The 24667-nt window shown below is 41.7% G+C and overlaps 1 protein-coding gene across 8 annotated transcripts in view; it reads right to left on the bottom strand.

Moving 5' to 3' along the window:
• Positions 1-357: 357 nt before the first annotated feature.
• The window catches only part of LOC118400247 (transcription factor SOX-13-like), a 79076-nt gene continuing 54766 nt past the window's right edge, over positions 358-24667 (bottom strand). For all 8 annotated transcript variants that reach the window (XM_035796913.2, XM_052473477.1, XM_052473474.1 and 5 more), the window contains 6 exons: positions 18886-19048; positions 16674-16792; positions 4526-4613; positions 4001-4171; positions 3300-3516; positions 358-2860 (listed from right to left, as the gene is read on the bottom strand). In XM_035796913.2, coding sequence (XP_035652806.1) covers positions 2587-2860; positions 3300-3516; positions 4001-4171; positions 4526-4613; positions 16674-16792; positions 18886-19048 — 1032 coding nt within the window. In that variant the 3' untranslated portion in view covers positions 358-2586. The remainder of the gene's footprint in view (positions 2861-3299; positions 3517-4000; positions 4172-4525; positions 4614-16673; positions 16793-18885; positions 19049-24667) is intronic.

Below are 24667 nucleotides of genomic sequence, written 5' to 3'. Positions count from 1 at the left end.
CTACTAAAAACACAAGACTGCAGCATCCTCACTACTGACACGTTCCAACATCCTCTAGTAAAGTGGCCTCTCGCTGCCCCCAAGACTACAGAGAAAGTGTTCTTTATTTCTAATTTTTATACAGTTGGTTAGTAATTTGTCATTATAGCATAGAGGTTGTTTTACTATAGGCCCGGCTGATGAGACTATATAAAAAGCCACCGTTTGAAATCCGAAATGGATCAAGACATACCATAAGGACTGGGGTGGAAAGTGACCTCCTTTGGGAGTCAGTATGGTATGGACTCCAGTGGGAAACGGCACACATGATTTCATCTTAGCAACCAAAGGTGTACACACACAGAAAAATAACTTGGGCACAAATAATAAGCTATTTATTAATTTCTAAAAACTAACCACAACTTGGAAAATGTACACCTTTCGATTACACAGGCTCTTATAAACAAAATAAAGTCTATATTTACATCAGCAGGTGTGACAACATGTGACAAAGGTTTTCTGTAATATATAAAAATGTTCATCTGATATTTGTCTATGTACACAGTCCCAGCCTCTCCTAACTGCCATCCCCTTGGTTCTGGGTAGAAGTTGTCTGTAGCCACAGACCTAGGATCAATCTACCCCACCCACATCATAGCTCTTAACATTTATTGGTGCAAAAGTAAAACTGACCATAGATCAGTGTCCAGGTGCAACTTCATACTATAGTACTCCCCAATCAACGCACAGGTTTTACTGCAGTGTGACAGCAACTAACCACAAGCCTGTCTCCGTTAACATGGAGATTACATCAGAAATCTGACCCCTCTTCTGTCCAGTACATTGTGATGAAGGATGCATCCCAATAGTGTAAAGTGGCTTCCTATTTTGGTTTCTCCATCTGCACTGATCTGATTAAGGAAAGGAGAGGAAGCGACATAGGACTTTTGAGATGGATCCCTGTTTGTGAAGCCAAATGGCCCTACAGTGACTTCTGACTGCAGTACATGGACAGAGAAACAGCTGTGGTCAAGACAAGAGGCCAGAATGTCAGGGTACACAGACAAGGTGTTCAGGCCAACCTTTGAGTTCAATACTCCAACACATACGGAGATACATACATGTTACAGAACATTTGTAAAACATTCTGTGATGAGTACATTTTAAACCCGGGTCCAAAATAAATTGATTGAAAGATGCACTTACAGTTGTACACAACTAAAGAATAGAGGATTAGATGAATCTAGAATAAGGGCTTGGAAGGGGATTCCTTAAACATTTCTCCTCATTACACTAGATGTAACTGCTGATAGACTATCACAAGTGCAATAACTGAAACATTGGGTGCATCTCGATAATCTAAAGTGAATTCCTCACCTCCCCTACTCCACTTGCACCAATGTGAAGAACTAGCAGGAGGAATCTCCCCTATTGCTTTCACTTATCCTCGGTTTTGTTGTCAGTGCATATGAAGAGGAGGATTTGAGATGAAGGCCACTTGACTATTCAGGTGAAGTCTTTGGCTCTGTTTTGGAAAGGAGATGATTGTTGAGTGGAAGTGCATCAGCTAATGGGGATTATATAACCTCTAATCACCACAGACCAGGTCATCTGTGTAATAATTGAAAATGAAATAAAACATGGGTATTTCATGGTGCTGTGCTCATCCCAAACAGCAGAGGGCAGCACTCAATCAGATCTCTCCCTAACTACTGATACCCGGTCAGATATTTTTAATACCCGGCCTTAATGTTTCAGGTTTATAAGGATCCAGTCATCGGATATTGATCTGTGCTTAAGGGAAACATCTATGTCAATGCTTGTAGGGGAAGATAATGGACTGCCAGTCTAAACCAGTCGATCTCAACTCATTCCGCTACACATTGTGAATGTGCCCTTTATCACAAGCTACACTCCTACCCTGTTGATTAGGTACATAGCAGCAACATGAACAGCCCAATATATCATATGACCCATGATCTTTTAGATTCAGCTGCCAGATTCATGTGTAAAGGACACATACCTTTAATGTTGTAACAAACAACTCTCAGTAAACGTAACCTGTCGAGCCAGTCAGAGAAGGATGGGCTCCTCCTCGAGTCCGGTTCCTCTCAAGAAGATGCCCCTTCTAGCGCTATTTGGGATTTCATTGTTTAATTGTGAACTATGGGGGAGAATGGGACATGTTTGACATGTAGAGCTGAATAACAGATACTGGTGGGCCGACAGCAGATTACCAACAACTAACATCTGGGATGACAACATCTGTTTGTAGGAAAAATAAACATACACAGATAGGGTTGATGTGTGTCTCTGTGTGTTTGATCAATGTCCAATTGTATTATTTTACAAGGGTGGGGCATTTACTACGGTCTATTTCCCATCTCTTGACTCTCACTGATCTAAAAGTGAGAACTATTAGTTTAGACCCTAGTCTTCTGTGACCAGATCAGTGATTAGATAAAGAATGGGATTCATCTTAGAGTGTTGGGACAGACTCAGGCTCTGCTGACATGGTCATATGACATACTTGATATGGTCCAAGATCCACTTCTACAGACACACCCCTTTTCATTCACTTCTCTACACACACCTTTCTTCTCTCTGTCAGTCAGTGAGGAGCACTAGCTCTCCCTCACTTCTCTCTCCGCCGTCGCTCTCCTCCCCCTCACTGTACGGCGGTCTCTCCCTCTCTCTGGGGAGAGGAGTGGGCGTGGCCTGTCCCTCAGGTCTGCGACTAGGCGGAGCCTCCAGCCCTCGCGGCAGGTAGTGCTCCAATAGCGTGGGGTGGAATGGCACCGTTGCCATGGAGACCGCCCCACCACCGCCTGGGTATTGGCCCTCGCCGGGGGTGTAGTGCAGCTGCTGTGGCTCTGATTGGCTGAAAAACAGGAAGAGATGGGACACTGGTGCTGTAACGTACGCCAAATCCCAAATCCTTGTCAAAATCTGAAAGGACTGGATAGGCGTTTGCCCTGAGACAAGGCTGTATGTAGGAGTCTACCACCATGTCTCAGGACCCAGACCTTACCCAGAGAAGAGGACTTAACAAACCACTAAAAGCTACTGCTACTCAAGTGCAGTTTTACAATCCGAAAACAATACAGCAGAGTTTTAATCACTATGAGAGACTAACATAACCAGCTGTAGCCCTGCACTTCTATTTACCACAGTGGGTTTGTTTGTGTTCTTACAGAAAAAGCATGTGGGAATGGAACAGTTTATATTGTTTCATTTCATTAAGAGCTCTCTGCATAATAGCAGGTTCTCTTCACTGCTAGGGCCACACTAACAGAACATCATCTGTGTGTGAGCATTACCTGTGTGGGTATGCCCCTCTCTGCTCCTGTCTACGGTTCTTCATCATGGCTTTGTACTCGCCCACCCGGAGTCTCCGCCCCTCCACGATGCAGGTGCGTTTGGGGCGGGGCTTGTACTTGTAGTCGGGGTAACGCTCCAGGTGCTGTCGGCTCAGCCTGGCCTGCTCCTCATAGTAGGGCTGCTTCTCCTGGTTAGACATAGACTTCCATCTAGTTCCTGGCGGGAGGGAGACAATTTCAGACTAGAGAACAGAGGACTTAGTGTGTGAAAGAGTACATCTGCTTCTCCTAGTTGGACATAGACTTCCAGTGACCTACAGAGAAAGGGGTTGGCTACGTTAGATGAGGAGGGAGCGATGGCTTGAGTGCTTCACAATGGTATGGAATGTTTGGTCAGAGGAAAGGGGTGCGGGCAGTGTGTGTGTGGAGGGGGTGGGTGCGTGGTAGGAGGTTCCTGTCGCCAGGGGAAGCAGGTGGCAGATTGTGGCCTTGCATGCCCCACTGTGCCAGGTCTACAGCGGGTGACACACACACACACAGAGAGTGCACACAAACACAATATGTATACAAAGACTATATATAAATACACACAGTGCACATTGACTGACAGCATGTGTGTGTTTTACGTGTCATTAATCCCAGAGGAGCAATTTGTGCATGCTTTATGTCCCCCGTGCGTGTGTGTGTGTGTGTGGACTCACCCAGTATCTTGCTGATGGAGGAGTTGTGCATGTCAGGGAAGGCCTGTAGTATACGTCGCCTCTCGTCTTTGGCCCAGACCATAAAGGCGTTCATGGGCCTCTTGATGTGGACGGAGGAGGGGGGGCTGCGAACCTCCGCAAACAACCCAACACCAGGAGCAGATAGGGGGCCTGCAGGAGGGAAAGAGAATGGTGGGACAGCCAGTCAGTGGCCAACAAAACATCAACTTTCCCTCAACTTCACTGGTAAAACAACAGGAAAGGAGAAAACAAATAACGGACAAGCATCGTCCATGTTGTATCAGTGTAGCTAAAGGAGGAGACGAGGATATAAAACCTCTGTAGACTACTGCGATGCTTGCCCACTCGCATGTTGTTTTTGATCAGGTAGTGTTGGGGGGCCTAATAATGATCACTTTATTTGTATAGTGCTTTCGATACAAGTTAACAAAGTGCTTCACACAAAATAATCAAATTAAAGTACTAACAAAAGGAGAAAATAATTTCAGCATGAAATCAGCCTACCCTCAGAGTCGCTGCTGTGATGGTCCTCGTTGGTTTGGAGGGTCTGTCCATCCTCCCCCCGGTTGCTGTGTCCAGCCACTTTATACTCCTACACAGAGACAGAGTTACACACACACACCTGACACACAGCTACACAAAAGACAGACGGGATTTGAATGTTGCTGCAGATAAACAGGCCTGAAGAGAGCATTTAACAATATCTTTGTGTATGTGTGTGTGCATGAGTAGCTATGTTTCCATTAACTTGCCCAGTGACTTTTTGTTGACATTTATGATGCTCTCTGCGCTTTTAACGGACCTCTGAGACTATCACAGTGCAGGTGCATTTATACGGAGACTTGATTACACACAGGTGGATTGTATTTATCATCATTAGTCATTTAGGTCAACATTGGATCATTCAGAGATCCTCACTGAACTTCTGGAGAGAGTTTGCTGCACTGAAAGTAAAGGGGCTGAATAATTTTGCACGCCCAATTTTTCAGTTTTTGATTTGTTAAAAAAGTTTGAAATATCCAATAAATGTCATTCCACTTCATGATTGAGGCCCACTTGTTGTTGATTCTTCACAAAAAATACAGTTTTATATCTTTATGTTTGAAGCCTGACATGTGGTAAAAGGTCACAAAGTTCAAGGGGGCCGAATACTTTCGCAAGGCACTGTATATCCATATACCCAGTTACTACAAAGATACAGGCGTCCTTCCTAACTCAGTTGCCGGAGAGGAAGGAAACCGCTCAGGGATTTCAACATGAGGCCAATTGTAACTGTTTTAAAGTCACCGGATTTAATGGCTGCGGTAGGAGAAAACGGCAACATTGTAGTTACTCCACAATACTAACCTAAATGACAGAGTGAAAGAAGGAAGCCTGTACAGAATAAAAATATTCCAAAACATTCATCCTGTTTGCAATAAGGTACTAAAGTAAAACTGCCAAAAATGTGGCAAAGAAATTAACTTTGTGCCCTGAATACAAAGTGTTATGTTTGGAGCAAATCCAACACATCACTGAGTACCACTTCATATTTTCAAGGTGGTGGCTGCATCATGTTATGGATATGCTTGTCAAAAGGAATAGAGCCAAACCTGGTTCAGTCTGCTTTCCAACAGACACTGGGAGACAAATTCACGTTTCAGCAGAACAACAACAGAAAACACAAGGCCAAATATACACTGGAGTTGCTTACCAAGACGACATTGAATGTTCCCGAGTGGCCTAGTTACAGTTTTGACTTCAATCAGCTTGAAAATCTATGGCAAGAGTTGAAAATGGCTGTCTAGCAATGATTAACAACCAACTTGACCGAGCTTGAAGAATTTAAAAATTATGTTAAAGACTCACAGGTAATCACTGCCAAAAGGAAATTCTAACATGCATTGAATACTTTTGTAAATTATTATTTTTTTTATTTCTGTATTTCATTTTCAATAAATTTGCAAATATTTCTAAAATCATGTTTTCACTTTGTCATTATGGGGTAATTGTAAATAAGAATTTGTTTAAAAAATATATAATTAAACATTTTTAAAATCCATTTTGAATTCAGGCTGTGACAGCAAAATGTGAAATAAGTCAAGGGGTACGGATACTTTCTGAAGGAACTATATCTGTGTCATGTCTCAGGTAGCCTGCAAAAGACAGCACGGATAGAATGCAATAATTTACTAATATTTGCCATATGCTAATAATTCTCATGTGCTAACGTATCACCACGGTCCATGCCATGGTGACACTTGCTCTCCTGTAGATCTGAAATAATTGGATGGTGAAACTTGCAACCAGCCAACCAAGGCAAGGCAATCTTGTCTGCAAAGAAGCATACTTTTTACAGTGCTATATTAACCACGCCCCTCTGCAAACACGCCTTCTCCGATGTTGGATTTGGGAGAAGGAGAAATGGGGAAGGCTTGGGCGAGTTACTGTGGGGGGGTGCAGTGCTGTTGACCGGGGTAGGGGTAGCCAGGTGGAGAGCATGGCCAGCCGTAGAAAAATGCTTCTTGAAATTCTCAATTATAGTGGATTTATTGCTGGTGACAGTGTGGGAGGTGTTCTTATTCTCCATGGACTTTACAGTGTCCCAGAACTTTTTTGAGTTTGTGTTGCGGGAAGCAAATTTCTGCTTGAAAAAGCTAGCCTTGGCTTTTCAACTGCCTGTGTATATTGGTTTCTAGCTTCCCTGAAAAGTTGCATATCACGGGGGCTGTTCGATGCTCATGCAGAACGCCATAGGATGTTTTTGTGTTGGTTAAGGGCAGTCAGGTCTGGAGAGAACCAAGGGCTATATCTGTTCCTGGTTCTATATTTCTTGAATGGGGCATGCTTATTTAAGATGGTGAGGAAGGCATTTAAAAAAATAACCAGGCATCCTCTACTGACGGGATGAGATCAATATCCTTCCAGGATACCCCGGCCAGGTCGATTACAAAGGCCTGCTCGCTGAAGTGTTTCAGGGAGAGTTTGACAGTGATGAGTGGAAGTCGTTTGACCATCGTTTGACACCCATTACGGATCCAGGCAATGAGGCAGTGATTGCTGAGATCTTGGTTGAAAACAGCAGAGGTGTAGTTTGAGGGCAAGTTGGGTAGGATGATATCTATGAGGATGCCCGTGTTTACGGCTTTGGGGTGGTACCTGGTAGGTTCATTGATAATTTGTGTGAGATTGAGGGCATCAAATTTAGATTGTAGGATGGCTGGGGTGTTAAGCATGTTCCAGTTTAGGTCGCCTAGCAGCACGAGCTTTGAAGATAGATGGGGGGCAATCAGTATCCAGAGCACAGCTGGGGGCAGAGGGTGGTTTATAGCAGGCGGCGACGGTGAGAGACTTGTTTTTAGAGAGCTGGATTTTTTAAAGTAGAAGTTCAAATTGTTTGGGTACAGACCTGGATAGTAGCCTGCAGAGTTCAGTCCTATCTTTGCAATAGATTGCAACACCGCCCCCTTTGAGCGTTCTATCTAGTCTGAAAATGTTGTAGTTAGGATGGGATGGAGATTTCAGAATTTTTGGTGGGCTTCCTAAGCCAGGATTCAGACACGGCTAGAACATCCGGGTTGGCAGAGTGTGCTAAAGCAGTGAATAAAACAAACTTAGGGAGGAGGCTTCTAATGTTAACATGCATGAAACCAAGGTTATTACGGTTACAGAAGTCATCAAAAGAGAGCGCCTGGGGAATAGGAGTGGAGCTAGGCACTGCAGGTTCTGGATTCACCTCTACATCACCAGAGGAATAGAGGAGGTGTAGGATAAGGGTACGGCTAAAAGCTATGAGAATTGGTCGTCTAGAACGTCCGGAACAGAGAGTAAAATGAGGTTTCTGGGGGCGATAAAATAGCTTCAAGGTATAATGTACAGATAAAGATATGGTAGGATGTGAATACAGTGGAGGTACACCTAGGTATTGAATGATAATGAGAGAGATCTTGTGTCTAGAAACATAATTGAAACCAGGTGATGTCATTGCGTGTGTGTGGTGGAACTGAAAAGGTTGGAAAATTTATAATGAGCAGGGCTAGAGGCTCTACAGTGAAATAAGCCAATAAACACTAACCAGAACAGCAATGGACAAGGCATATTGACATTAAGGTGAGGCATGCTTAGTCGAGTGATCAAAAGGGTCCAGTGAGTAGTGAGGTTGGTTGTGGTCACGGCGATTCAGACAGCTAGCCGGGCCATCGGTAGCAAGCTAGCATAGGATGGAGATCTGTTTTTAGCCACCTCGTGCATTTCCGTCGGATCCGGACAGGTGACTGTAGCCCAGGAGTGGCTGATGGAACTCTTCAGCTGGCTAGCTCCGGAATAATAGATGTTTGCTCCGGGATCGACGTAAGCCAATAGTCACACAGATAGCAGCTAGCTAGCTGCGAGATCCAGGTGTAAATGTCCAGAGCTTGCGGTTGAAATCCAGGGATATGATGATTGATTTATTCCACCTTTTATTTCCTTCATCACATTTCCAGTGGGGCGGCAGCGTAGCCTAGTGGTTAGAGCGTTGGACTAGTAACCGGAAGGTTGCGAGTTCAAACCCCCGAGCTGACAAGGTACAAATCTCTCGTTCTTCCCCTGAACAGGCAGTTAACCCACTGTTCCCAGGCCATCATTGAAAATAAGAATGTGTTCTTAACTGACTTGCCTTGTTAAATAAAGGTCAAATAAATAAAAAATAAATAAAAAGGTGGGTCAGAGGTTTACATACACTCAATTATTACTTGGTAGCATTACCTTTAAATTGTTTAACTTTGGTCAAACGTTTCGGGTAGCCTTCCACAAGCGTCCCACAAGAAGTTGGGTGAATTTTGGCCCATTCCTCCTGACAGAGCTGGTGTAACCGAGTCAGGTTTGTAGGCCTCCTTGCTTGAGGTCAGGGCTTTGTGATGGCCACTCCAAAACCTTGACATTGTTGTCCTTAAGCCATTTTGCCACAACTTTGTAAGTATGCTTGGGGTCATTGTCCAGTTGGAAGACCCATTTGCGACCAAGCTTTAACTTCTTGTGTCGAGCCATCCCGCATCCGGTATCGTGACCACAGCCTCAAGCTCATTACCATAACGCAACGTTAACTATTCATGAAAATCGCAAATTAAATGAAATTAATCTATTTGCTCTCAAGCTTAGCCTTTTGTTAACAACACTGTCATCTCAAATTTTCAAAAAATGCTTCTCTACCATAGAAAACTAGCATTTAGCATTAGCATTTAGCGTTAGCATTAGCAGGCCACATTTTCACAAAAAACAGCAAAAACATTCAATAAATAATTTACCTTTGAAGAACTTCGGATGTTTTCAATGAGGAGACTCTCAGTTAGATAGCAAATGTCCAGTTTTTCCTGAAATATTTTTTGTGCAGGAGAAATCGGTCCGTTTGGTGCGTCACATTTGGCTACCAAAAAAAAAAACGAAAATTCAGTTATCCAAACGCCCAACTTTTTTCCAAATTAACTCCATAATATCGACTGAAACATGGTAAACGTTGTTTAGAATCAATCCTCAAGGTGTTTTTCACATATCTCTTCAATGATGTATCGTTCCTGGAAGTATCCTTCTCCTGTATCGCAAGGTAAAATGAATGCCACTGGGAATTACGCACCAATTTAGACAAAGGCCACCGGACGACCCCTGGCAAATGTAGTCTCTTATGGCCAATCTTCCAATGATATGCCTACAAATACGACACAATGCTGCAGACATCTTGGAGGAACGGCAGAGCGCATAAGCTCGTTCCCAGCATATTCACAGCCATATAAGGAGACGTTAGTAAACACAGCGTCAAAAATCCTGTTCATTTCCTGTTAGAAGTTGCATCTTGGTTTCGCCTGTCGCATTAGTTCTGGGGCACGCACAGATAATATCTTTGCAGTTTTGGAGACGTGAGAGTTTTGTCTTTCCAAGGCTGTCAATTCCATGCATAGTCGAGCATCTTTTCGTCACAAAATATCGCGCTTAAAACGGGCACGTCTTTTTATCCAATAATGACATAACGCACCCATAGACGCAAGAAGTTAACTTTCTGACTGATTTCTTGAGATGTTGCTTCAATACATCCACATAATTTTCCTGCCTCATGTTGCCATCTATTTTGTGAAATGTACCAGTCCCTCCTGCAGCAAAACAACCCCACAACATGATGCTGCCACCCCCGTGCTTCACGGTTGGGATGGGGTTCTTTGGCTTGCAAGCCTCCCCTGTTTTCCTCCAAACATAACGATGGTCATTATGGCCAAACAGTTTTATTTTTGTTTCATCAGACCATAGGACATTTCTCCAAAAAGTATGATCTATGTCCCTATGTGCAATTGCAAACCGTACTCTGGCATATCTATGGCGGTTTTGGAGCAGTAGCTTCTTCCTTGCTAAGCAGCCTTTCAGATTGTGTCGATATAGGACTCGTTTTAATGTGAATATAGATACGCTTGTACCCGTTTCTTCCAGCACCTTCACAGGGTCCTTTGCTGTTGTTCTGGGATTGATTTGCACTTCTCACACCAAAGTACGTTCATCTCTAGGAGACAGAACGAGTCTTCTTCCTGAGCAGTATGACGGCTGCGTGGTCCCATGGTGTTTATACTTGTGAACTATTGTTTGTACAGATGAACGTGGTACAATTCAGAAGTTTGGAAATTGCTCCCAAGGATGAACCAGACTTGTGGAGGTCTACAATCTATTTTCTGAGGTCTTGGCTGATTTCTTTTGATTTTCCCATGATGTCAAGCAAAGAGGTACTGAGTCTGAAGGTAGGCCTTGAAATACATCCACAGGTACACCTCCAATTGACTCAAATGATGTCAATTAGCCTATCAGAAGCTTCTAAAGCCATGACACCATTTTCTGGAATTTTCCAAGCTGCTTAAAAGGCACAATCAACTTAGTGTATGTAAACTTCTGACCCACTGGAATTGTGATACAGTGAATTATAAGTGAAATAATCTCTGTAAACAATTGTTGGAAAAATTACTTGTGTCATGCACAAAGTAGATGTCCTAACCGACTTGCCAAAACTATAGGTTTGTTAACAATAAATTTGTGGAGTGGTTGAAAAACAAGTTTTAATGACTCCAACCTAAGTGAATGTAAACTTCCGACTTCAACTGTAGCTAAATTGCTACTATATTAGTGCCAAAATTTGACTGTAGGGTGTCAGCAAATATAATTAAAAGTTTACCCTATTCACCTATGGCAAAGATAATTATCAGACACAGATGGAAGGGAAACATATGTTTCCAGCATGGAACAAAAGAGGGGGAAGGGTCGTTCAAAACTCTGGCGCAGTTGTCATGTCAACACATCCATCAGTGCTGCTGTGAAGCGTATCACAAGAGACATGCCAAAACTATGTATTAAAAATGGACATCATTGATGCAAGTTCAATGTTGTTTGAGTTGCTTTGAGTATCACCAAATATGCTTGAGATGATTTTACTACAACACTGCATCCAAGCCAATTATTTTAGGCAGATGGTCTCTTTTCCGCCTCATCCTCTCCCACTGAAGATTATGGTAAGGAATTCTTTCCAAATAATAAAAAAAGGGGAAATTAACCTCAAGACTAGGCCTCAATTACTGCCCCCTTTGGAGGAAGTGCGTGCCCATAGTAAACTGAACATATTTTTTCCCAAAATTGCTAATATATGCATATAATAATAATTATTGAATAGAAAACACTCTAAGGTTTCTAAAACCATTTAAATTATGTCTGTATGTAAAGCAGAACTCTCAGGGCAGCCTTTCTCCCAAACTCTTTCTTGTCAAGAGAAAAGTTGGGTTAACTTTGACGTCATCGCCCCCACCCTTCCCAGGCAGCTACCGATCTGGGAACAGTATGTATGTGTTCAGCGCGATGCCTGCTTTCAAATGGCGCGTTCATTGTGAGAATCTCGCGAGCCCTCGTCGATTGGCGGACGAAAATGTTAGGGTCACTCTCAAATACATGCACTCTATTGCGCGCGGCCGATTTGGGGCACACTCTTTTCCAAGAAACACCAATTGAAGGCGGTTTGTCTGTTCGCGCTGATCATTGTTTTACATGTTAAAAACATCATAAAGCTCGATTCTGCACATAGTTTGACCAGTTTAGTCGACATATAATATGTAAATTTGAAGTTTTGATGCGCAAGAGTGCGGGACCAGAAGTCATTTTGGGTGCATTTCAGCTGAAGCTGTTAGCATATGCTAATACAGAGACACACAACGTGAAACCAAACAATGTATTGGGTAAGGTAAGGTAAGGGAATATTTATGTGGTTATTTTGGGTGTCTGTGGACTCCAAACGTAGAGGAGACATACTGCTAATATCTGAGCGCCGTCTCATTGTATAGCCAGTGAACGAATTCTGTAACGTTAAAAATAAATGTAATACAGCGGTTGCATTAAGAAGAAGTGTATCTTTGTAACTATTTGTAGAACATGTATATTTAGTCATGTTTATTGCTTGTTATCTGACGTTATCTGTCGGAGCTATCATCATTTCTCCGGACATTTGAGTAGCATTTTTTCCCTGAATTCCCTGATTAACTCCTTAGTCATATCTCAGTTTACTTACTTACTTATGGTGCTTGTTTTTCAAATTATATGAGCAAATAATATTTAGCTTTATCTGGGACGCTAAACCAGACAAAATAAAACATACCTATCTATATAATGAATATGAGTTGGGTGGGTTGAGATTATTAAATATAAAAGCACTAAAGCTTTCTCTAAAAGCTTACTTTATTCAAAAGGTTTACTTGAACCCTAAATGGTTCAAGTGGATTACTAATAAAAGCTCATCGATTGTGTAAAAATTGCCTTTGTGCATATTGCCATGTCTCATTTTCAATTAATTGAAAATTATACTTTTTTCAAAGTATCTCTCTTTTTCAAACGAGCATTGCAGGGCTGGCTACAATTTCAATTTCATCCCCCTGAAAAGATAGAACAAATATTACAACAAATATTATGGCTGAACTCAAATGTGCTGGTTGATAGAATACATGTATTTATGGGAAAGATGTTTGAAAAGGGTATTTTGTTCTTAAATGATATTGTAAATTGGAATGGTAGAGTTATGTCCTTCATGAAGTTATCAGAATTGTACGGGAAGGTCTGCTCAATCCAAGAGTACAACCAATTGATTACAGCATTACCCCAACAATGGAGGAAGCAGGAGGAGGTAGGGAACTGGTCTGTCTGCCCAATATAAAGGATCAAAACTGGCGGAGGAATAAAAACAGCATAAATAGGAAAGTATACCAGTTTCATTTGAGGACCAGGATGTTGACAACTGTGCCAAACAGATTACAAAATAGTTGGGAAGACATTTTTTGATGTACCGATTCCACGGTACAGGGTGTATGAGATGATATATAAAACACCACAAGATTCATGCTTTTCAGCTAAAAATATATAGAATTCCTGCGACCAACAAAATGTTGAATAATTGGGGCATAAAATCATCGAAGCTCTGCAGATTTTGTTGTGAGGATACAGAATCAATAGACCATTTATTTTGGTATTGCCCTCGGGTAGCCTGTTTCTGGTCTCAGGTTCAGGAATGGCTGAAAATGCATAGCATTGATCTAAAATGGACCCTAGAAATAGTACTGTTAGGAGGTCTGAAGAGACTGGGTCAGTCAATTACTAATATACTAATACTCTTAGTAAAAGTATTTATCTTCAACTCGCAATCTGTGGATTCTATTCAATAGATTGAAATTGTACGTTAAACATCACAGCATAGTTAAAAGATATGTGTTGCGTAAAAACGCGAAGTGGGTGGCAAGCAGAGATAGATGGGATGGGCTGAGGGAAGGGATGTGGAATTGTAGTGGGAGTGGAGTTGCTGTGCGAGAGATAGAATGATGGTCAAAGATAAAAGTTTAAAAAAAGAAAAGTCTAAATAAAACATAATAAAAATGATGTTTGAATGACACTGAGGGGCAGTGTTTTTACAACTAATGCTGGTTTGCCTGAGGCGGATGCCTTGCAGGTGTTTGTACACATGCATACACACACACTCTCATTCAAACAAACGCATACAAGAACACACACATACATGTGTCATGACATTTCCCTCTTTGGGTACAGCAAGCACCATCCCCCTCTCCCTGCCTCTCTCTGCTCCTTCAACCAGGAGGTCGTAAATTCCTCGAAGAGATTATCTCCTCATGGACACAGTATAAGAGACAGAGTGAATTTTCATATAGAACAAAGGAATTTCTTCTACCTCACAGAACTTGAGATCCGAACAAATTTCATATTCCGGAGGAGGTATAAAATGTCGGTGAAGAATCCAGCTACGAACTGGTCCGTTTGTTACAACTTGGGGAAGCTCATGGGAGACGGTGTGGCCACATTACCATAACGCTGTTTATGTAATAGCCTCAGATATGAGGTTTACATCTAATTGTTGTATAAGATGAATGAGTGAGTATGATACTGTTTGTAAAATTGTGTTATGTGATTTTGGACTGTTTAATGAAGGAAACTCCAATTCCCTTTTGAGTTGAACTAAATCAGAGGACCGCCCATGAGCCCAGTTAGGGTCAGGCATCCTGGGACAGCCCCTTTTCTGCAATTCCGAATAAAACCCAACTGAGAAATTCTCAGTAGACCATGTTTCTCTCAATCACGGGAGGACAAAGGTTGCAGACCATTGCTGAATCTTTTAACCATACCACGTGGTTCAACTCTTAGACTATCGATACCGACAGAATAAGAACAAGTCTTTGATATTAATTACTAGTCTGCAACTAGGAATTCGGTATCATTGAACGCGAAGAACGACAACCGCCGAAACATCCATTCTACATGAATGAATGTCACTCTGAACTATCCACTATAACCACGACAGAGAGAGAGAGAGACGGACAATTCTACAAAAGAAACAAACTTTTCAACAGCGATCAAGACGACACACTGAGCGTAAATATATATATATATTGATTGCAATTGTTCCCGAATGAGTGAGCGTTTATGTGTAAAGGATTAGCATTTCAATTGTTATAATTATTAACTCTGTAGTGACTTAGTCGACCCCCACTTCCCTTTTGTCTAACAAACCGCCATACCGGTTTAGCCCACTAGGGCACATTTCCCTATCATTTCTTGTAACCATATTTACTTTGTTTGTTTGTGTGTGCACTTCTGTGATTGTTTAGTTAGTTTATAAATAAATGATTTAAGACAATTGATGTATGGATGAGTCATAGTGAAGACTGGGTTCGTGCAACAATTTAGGACGTTTGGAATGAGTAACGTGAGTTAAAGTAAATAATTCATTAATTCGAAGACTAATTGATCAGATATAAAATATCTGAAAGGTTATATTGGGAAATGATAACTTTGTAATCTAAATATTTTCCTTGGTGCCCCGACTTCCTAGTTAATTACAGTTACATAATTCATGAGTTTAATCGCATAATACTAATTACAGAGAATCTTTGATAAAAACTATAAGTCTTCAGTTTAATGATAGTAAAGACACGACACATGTAATAGTGCCAGACATGCACACAAACATATACAGTAAGCATTGCTGTTCTGATTTTAGTTGTCCTTGATGTCCTATGTTTAAAATGTTGTTTTTTTTATAATATTTTTTTGCATTGTTGTTTGCTGCTTTCTTGTGTCTTTATTTTTTTCTCTTTAGTTCATTCTCTTGGTTGTTGGTGTATTGGGGGGGGGGTTGGGGGTGGGGAAATAATTGTATTTTTTATTTTTCTTCTTTGGGGGTGAACTGTGGGAGGGGTCTCAAATGGTTGAGGGACAGCTATTGGGGAACTGTGTTGGATCTTGGAGGGTTCGGGTTAATGTTTTTTGGCCTGTTGGGAGACCTGTCAACGTGCCTTTGAGCAGGGCATTCACCCTGGATGCTTCTGTGTGTCGCTCTGAATGGGAGTTTGTTGGATGACTGGTATAATGGAATTGTTGAGCGGCTTTACTGCAAGTATATTGTATGTTTCGGATATTCAATAAAAAAAATATTGAAATAAAATAAAGAAGGAAATAGAGGGATGGGGAGGAGAGAAGGAGAGGAGGGTGCAAGAAATTAGGGTGACAAGAACTCTCCCATATGATGGCACCATATGCTCCACAACAATGACATTGTTACTGCTGAAGAATGGACTCGTCTTGGAGATTTTGTTGCCATTGTGGGGTCCATGAAAAGGATACATTTAAAACACACTTGGCCGAACTGTTTTTCTATGTGTCTGGAAAGGAGAGGAGGAATGGGGGTGGAGGAAAGAGAGAAGGCAGAGAGATGGGGAGAGGGGGGAAGTGGTGTGTTACAGTGGACAAAGGAGATAGGTGAGTCATCACCATGGTGTTCTAAGAGCACGGTTGTGAGTTTACAGCAGCTGTTGTTCCTGCTGGAGGACATGGCTGAGACATTCTCAGTGTGTGTGTGTGTGTGTGTGTGTGTGTGTGTGTGTGTGTGTGTGTGTGTGTGTGTGTGTGTAGCCGAGACATTCTCCAGTCTATAATAGCCACTGAGACCACGGCTCCCTGTAACCCTAAACCTGGAACTGAACCCAGCCACAGCCCTTAGCCTGCCAGTCTGTGTGTGTGTGTGATGGGTGTTTAGAGGAGGCTACACACTCCTCCATAAAGAGAGACTGACAAGGACAGTGGTCTGAGATTGTGTGTGTCTGTGTGTCTTTGGACAATGGCTTACCATCCTGGCAGTGCTCTCTCTCTCTCGCTCCCGCTCTCTTCCGCCTGGCCCATGACTCCGCAGCAGCTGCTGGGCATCATGGATGGCCTGGGTGACCACATCCCCCTCTCCCAGAAATCCTGCAGAGAGAGAGAAGGAGGAGAGAGAGAGGGAAGAAAAGTGAGGAACAAATCGTCATCAGATGTTCAGAGCACCGACAAAGTGTTGCAAATGTCAAGACAACAGAGTACACTTATTGTTTCAGAGGGAGAGTGTGGGCGGTGACAGACTCGCTGAGAGCATAAGTCCTAAAATCAAAGGGGGAACAAGCTCACACACACACACACACACACACACACACACACACACACACACACACACACACACACACACACACACACACACACACACACACACACACACACACACACACACACACACACACACACACACACACACACACACACACACACACACACACACAGTGTTGACATGCCTGAAGGTAAAGAATATCATGAGTGGAAGGAGATATGTAGTAGAGGTCGACCGATTAATCGGAATGGCCGATTCAAGTTTTCATAACAATCGGTAATCAACATTTTTGGACACCGATTGTGCCCGATTACATTGCACTCCATGAGGAGACTGCGTGGCAGGCTGACTACCTGTTATGTGAGTGCAGCAAGAAGTCAAGGTAAGTTGCTAGCTAGCATTAAACTTATCTTATAAAAACAAACAATCCTAACATAATCACTAGTTAACTACACATGGTTGATGATATTACTAGTTTATCTAGCTTGTCCTGGGTTGCATATAATCGCTGCGGTGCCTGTTAATTTCTCATCGAATCACAGCCTACTTCGACAAACAGTTGATGATTTAACAAGCGCATTTGCGAGAAAGAAAAGCACTGTTGTTGCACCAAAGTGTACCTAACCATAAACATCAATGCCTTTCTTTAAAATCAATAAACAAGTATACATTTTTAAACCTGCGTATTTAGTTAATATTGCCTGCTAACATGAATTTCTTTTAACTAGGGAAATTGTGTCACTTCTCTTGCGTTCCATGCAAGCAGTCAGGTTATATGCAGCAGTTTGGGCAGCCTGGCTTGTTGTGAACTGTGTGAAGACAATTTCTTCCTAACAAAGAACATAATTAATTTGCCATAATTGTACATAATTATGACATAACATTGAAGGTTGTGCAATGTAACAGCAATATTTAGACTTATGGAAATACGGAACGGTTCCGTATTTCACTGAAAGAATAAACTTTTTTCCCACAAAATGATAGTTTCCGGATTTGACCATATTAATGACCAAAGGCTCGTATTTCGGTGTGTTATTATGTTATAATTAAGTCTATGATTTGATATTTGATAGAGCAGTCTGACTGAGCGGTGGTAGGCAGCAGCAGGCTCGTAAGCATTCATTCAAACAGCACTTTCCTGCATTTGCCAGCAGCTCTTTGCTGTGCTTCAAGCATTGAGCTGTTTATAACTTCAAGCCTATCAACTCCCGAGATTAGGCTGGTGTAACCGATGTGAAATGGCTAGCTAGTTAGCAGGTTGTGCGCTAACAGCGTTTCAACCGGTGACGTCACTCACTCTGAGACCTTGAAGTAGTTGTTCCCCTTGCTCTGCAAGGGCTGCGGCTTTTGTGGAGCGATGGGTAATGATGCTTCGAGGGTGGCTATTGTCGATGTGTCCCTGGTTCGAGCCCAGGTAGGGGCGAGGAGAGGGAAGGAAGCTATACTGTTACACTGGCAATACTATAGTGCCTATAAGAACATCCAATAGTCAAAGATATATGAAATACAAATGGTTGAGACAGAAATAGTCCTATAATTTCTATAATAACTACAACCTAAAACTTCTTACCTGGGAATATTGAAGTCTCATGTTAAAAAGAACCACCAGCTTTCATATGTTCTCATGTTCTGAGCAAGGAACTTAAACGTTAGCTGTTTTACATGGCACATATTGCACTTTTACTTTCTTCTACAACACTTTGTTTTTGCATTATTTAAACCAAATTTAACAGGTTTCATTATTTATTTGAGGCTAAATTGATTTTATTGATGTATTATATTAATAAATCGTCCGATTAATTAGTATCAACTTTTTTTGGTCCTCCAATAATCGTTATCTATGTTGAAAAATCGTTATCGATCGACCTCTAGTATGCAGGTGTTGTGTGTGTATAGCATTAATGTGTGTGTGCAGACAGACCCAGGTTAAGTGCAGGTCGTGAGGGGCTGTCTCTATGGTTGTCTCTGGGTCTGTATCCCCCCTGCAGTGTCAACGTGCCCAGCTCAAAGGCCTGCGGGCTGGGGATGTTCCCAATGTCCATCCCCTTGGGCTTGGAGGTCAAGTTCAGAGGCTGGCTGGCTTCCTAAGGGGAAAAGATACAAAAGACTAGACCATCAGGGGTGTGTCAGCACAACACAGAAACACACAAACACAATACACTACACTGCTTATATTTATACGCTGAGTAAATATTTAAAAAACACACAATGTACAGCTCTCATCCATGTCAATATAATAAACACACACACCGAGGTATGAGGTGGGTGTGTATGTGTTAGGGTTATGCATGACAGATATGTCATCTCACACCTCTGTAGTGTTTCTTTAATCTAATATTTCTGTTGCCTGTTCTTTCTCTTTGTCCTGATTATTTTGTTTAGTTATTTATGTGATGCCCTTTTCCACTTGAGAACCAACTGTGCAGAAAGAGCATGCATTGTGCACACAATTGTGAATGGGATGTAGTGTACCAGAAACATCCATTGTTAATTTGGAGTGCATTGTTTTGACAGTGTTTTCAAAGAGATCTAGCCTGTATCTGTAGTCCTAAGAGAGCTAGCTTCTTAAGCATAAATCATAGTCCACGGAAGCTGAGGCGTATTAGTTCGGCCACAGGGCCAAACGTGCACCTCCCCACAACTTCCAACCAACCCGTCTCCCGGTATGAGTCCTCTATTCATTTGAATGTGATGACAGTTGGAGAAATTGCTTGAGCTGAGTTGAGAATTTGAAAAGTATGAAAGCCAACGGTCCAATATTCTAGAACACTGCTGTGTGTACACGTACACGTTTTGGACTACAGTATGATGAACCCTTTAGGCTCATACATAGTTCAGAGTTCAGCCACTAACATGACATTTGCACAAAAATACAAGTAAATCCATGCTAAAATAAGGCTTGCACCTGTGCAATATTTGCAGCTGTTATTTTCAGGAAGGGAATAAAATACAGAAAAGAAAGACATGGAACTGTCTTTATAGAAACATTAACATCATTTGCTTTCCTTTTATATTTTATTCCCTCGGCAAACGAACAGGTGCAAAGCTTGAATCTGGACATAGGTGTTACTGTAAAGTATAGTGTATAGTATTTAGTATCGTGTATAGTATAGCCAGTTCCACTGCATTTTTTCATTGTTCCCCTCTAATCAGGGACTGATTTAGACCTGGGACACCAGGTGTACGCAATTCATTATCAGGTACTTTGTAGGGTAAGAGTCAAATAACCCTGTTATAGTGTATAGAAAATTATAAACTGGGTGGTTCGAGCCCTGAATGCTGATTGGCTGTGGTATATCACGCCGTATACCACGGGTATGACAAAACATTTATTTTTTACTGCTAATTACATTGGTAACCTTTTTATAATAGCAATAAGGCACCTCGGGGGTTTATGGTATATGGCTAATATACCACGGCTAAGGGCTGTATACAGGCACTTTGCCCTAGCACTGCACACTTGTTTTGCCCTAGCACTGCACACTTGTTTTGCCCTAGCACTGCACACTTGTTTTGCCCTAGCACTGCACACTTGTTTTGCCCTAGCACTGCACACTTGTTTTGCCCTAGCACTGCACACTTGTTTTGCCCTAGCACTACACACTTGTTTTGCCCTAGCACTACACACTTGTTTTGCCCTAGCACTACACACTTGTTTTGCCCTAGCACTACACACTTGTTTTGCCCTAGCACTACACACTTGTTTTGCCCTAGCACTACACACTTGTTTTGCCCTAGCACTACACACTTGTTTTGCCCTAGCACTGCACACTTGTTTTGCCCTAGCACTGCACACTTGTTTTGCCCTAGCACTACACACTTGTTTTGCCCTAGCACTACACACTTGTTTTGCCCTAGCACTACACACTTGTTTTGCCCTAGCACTACACACTTGTTTTGCCCTAGCACTACACACTTGTTTTGCCCTAGCATTACACACTTGTTTTGCCCTAGCACTACACACTTGTTTTGCCCTAGCACTACACACTTGTTTTGCCCTAGCACTACACACTTGTTTTGCCCTAGCACTACACACTTGAGTCAAATCATCAAAGCCTGATGATGAGTTGATGATTTGAATCAGGTGGGTAGTATTTGTATTTATTATGGATCCCCATTAGCTGCTGCCTTCTTCCTGGGGTCCAGTGAAAATAAGGCTGTTATACATTTTTTAAAACATTACATTCACAACACATTACGTTTGTGCCCTCAGGCCCCTACTCTACTATCACATATCTACAACCCAAAATACATATCTACGTGTGTGTATTTTAATTTTTTTTTTTTTAATTTTACCTTTATTTAACCAGGCAAGTCAGTTAAGAACACATTCTTATTTTCAATGACGGCCTGGGAACAGTGGGTTAACTGCCTGCTCAGGGGCAGAACGACAGATTTGTACCTTGTCAGCTCGGGGGTTTGAACTCGCAACCTTCCGGTTACTAGTCCAACACTCTAACCACTAGGCTACGCTGCCGCCCCATAGTGTGTATGTTATCATGTGTGTGTGTATGCATGGGTCTGTGCCTATGTTTGTGTTGCTTCACAGTCCCTGCTGTTCCATAAGGTGTGTTTTTATCTGTTTCTTAAATCTAATGTAGTCATGGCTCTATGTAGTACTGTGCTCCTTCCATAGTCTGTTCTGGACTTGGGTTCTGTGAAGAGTCCTCTGGTGGCATGTCTTTTGTGGTATGCATGGGTGTCCGAGCTGTGCGCCATTAGTTCAAACAGACAGCTCGGTGCATTCAACATGTCAATACCTCTCACAAATACAAGTAGTGATAAAGTGGAGAAGAGATTGACTTCAAGCCAGAAGAGATTGACATGCATATTATTAATGTTAGCTCTCTGTGTACATCCAAGGGTCAGCTGTTCTAAGCAAATTGCAATTGTCTTAAGTCCCTCTTTGTGGCACCTAACCACACGATGAAACAGTAGTCCAGGTGCGACAAAACAAGGGCTTGTAGGACCTGCCTTGTTGATAGCACTGTTAAGAATTCAGAGCAGCACCTTATTATGGACAAACTTCTCCCCATCCTAGCTACTGTTGTATCAATATGTTTTGACCATGACAGTTTACAATCAAGGGTTACGCAAAGCAGTTTAGTCTCCTCAACTTGCACAATTTCCACATTATTCATTACAAGATTTAGGTGAGGTTTAGTGAACGATTTGACCCAAATCCAATGCTTTTAGTTTTTGAACTTATTCCTTGCCACCCATTCTGAAACTAACTGCAGCTCTTTGTTGCAGTCATTTCAGTCGCTGTAGCAGCTGACGTGTATAGTGTTGAGTCATCCGCATACATAGAGACACACTGGCTTTACTCTAAGCCAATGTGTCAAAGCCGTTAGTAAAGATTGAAAAAAGTAAGGGGCCGAGACACCTGCCCTGGAGAATTCCTGATTCTACCTGGATTTTGCTGGAGAGGCTTCCATTAAATAACACCTTCTGTGTTCTGTTAGACAGGTAACTCTTTATACACAATATAGCAGGGGGTGTAAAGTCATAACGCATAAGTTTTTCCAGCAAGACTATGATCGGCAATGTCAAGTCGCACTGAAGTTTAACAAAAAAGCCCCACCAATCTATAGATCATAACTTTCTCTCAGGCAATCAGTAATTTGTGTAAGTGCTGTGCTTGATGAATTCCTATAAGCGTGCTAAATGTCTTCTCAAATTGTAGTGCTAGGGCACTATACCATATAGTGCCCTATATACCACAAGGTGCCTTATTGCTATTATGAACTGGTTACCAACGTAATTAGAGCAGTAACTATAAATGTTGTCATACCCGTGAAAACCACGCCTGTCAGCCAATCAGCATTCGGGGCTTGAACCACACAGTTTATTGTATAGTGTAGTGTATAGTATGGTGTATAGTGTACAGTGTAGTGCAGTGCATAGTATACAGTATAGTATATAGTGTGCAGCGGGGGTTCATAAACTTTTTCAGCCTGGGACCCATATTAGAAGTAACGTGTTTTCGTGGGACCCAAGTTTAGGAAAATATGCAACTAAACATAAATAAATCAGTACATTTCATTGCCCTTAAGCCTAAAACAAATGATATATAGACAAAACTAAATATCCATATAAATATCTACTCATGTTTATTTCCCCCCATTAAAAACACTCTTACATATCTGTCTAGGTTGGAACTGTTGCTTTTAAAATACAATAAATAATTAATTCTGAACTGGAATAAACTGATTGATCACATCACACAGATGAATAACAGAACACACACACAGGCTTTTTGCAACCCTAAGTAACAGTACAGATGAAAAATTATCAGGCCTACTGTACATCTTATTGTATAAATTATTGTTGAAAGAAAGTCTAGGTTGGAACTGTTGCTGTTAAAATACAATAAATATTTTATATTCTGAACTAGAATAAACAGATTGATAACATCACACAGATGTAGACCAGAAAACCCACACACACACAGTCCTATTGAGAGTATGTCTATTCTGGGCTCTGTTTTAGACAGTGCAACACGGAGGTCAAGCTCAGCCTTGAAACTGTTTCTGGACTTGTTTTATTAGCATGTCAAGGTTGAGAACCCTGACTCACATAGGTATGTGGTGCCAAACTGGATCTGAACATCTACTGCTTTCTCAGTCAGGCAGGAGACCACTTCCTGCTGTAGATTAGCAACCCAGAACTGTGTGAGTGTGTTTGCAGCAAAAAGCATCTTGCTTCAAACAGTTTATTCCAGTTAAGAATAACAATTATTATTGTATTAACAGAAACAGTTCCAACCCAGACTAATTGTTTTCAACAATAGTTTCAACAGTAAGATGTACAGTAGGCCTGATCATTTTTCATCTTCATCAGTAGCTAGCTTACTTTGGCGAATGTTAGCTATTAGCTGTGTACAAGACCAGAGGATTGTTTGAAAGAGAAACTCACATCTACTACTATGAGAGTTAGTTACTGTAGTACTCCCTTATTTATGAGTATCACCACCTGTTATAAAATGCCAAAAATATAAGTTTGTTTGAAAGAGACAGAAACTCAACGCTGTATATGCGTTTCATGATAATTGAGCTCAGTCAGAACTTGTGGCTAGCATTTCATGACAGCGGTGAGTGATGGCGAGTGGGAATAACAAGTCAGTGGCTTGAAAGACAGCGCTGCGTCGTGCGTGTTGTGGAGTAATCTTCAAGAAAACTACAGAAATAAGATCCGGTAAACCTCGAAGCACACGGGCATATCCCTCTCACACTCGAGAAGCCAAACTGAACAGAGACCGCTGTTAAGCAGAGAGCACACTGAACAGAGAGTGCAGGTGTACTTGGCCAAATCAATTCCAGTAATTAATGAAATAATTAACCATTTACGCTGACACGTCGCAACCCACCATTAACAGGTCCGCGACACAAAGACCCATATTTTAAGAAAGGCTGGTGTACAGTAGAGTATTCAATGTAGTGAAATGTGTACAGTTTAGTGTAATGTGTACAGTATAGTATACAACGTAATGTGTACAGTAGTGTAATGTGTATAGTATAGTGTACAGTATAGTATACAGTGTAGTGTAATGTGTACAGTATAGTGTAATGTGTACAGTATAGTATACAACGTAATGTGTACAGTAGTGTAATGTGTACAGTATAGTATACAACGTAATGTGTACAGTAGTGTAATGTGTATAGTATAGTGTACAACGTAATGTGTACAGTAGTGTAATGTGT

This window comes from Oncorhynchus keta, chromosome 21, assembly GCF_023373465.1.
Source record: "Oncorhynchus keta strain PuntledgeMale-10-30-2019 chromosome 21, Oket_V2, whole genome shotgun sequence".
NCBI lineage: Eukaryota > Metazoa > Chordata > Actinopteri > Salmoniformes > Salmonidae > Oncorhynchus > Oncorhynchus keta.
Note: the sequence above shows the minus strand (reverse complement) of the source record. Positions and strands in the feature narration are given on the sequence as shown.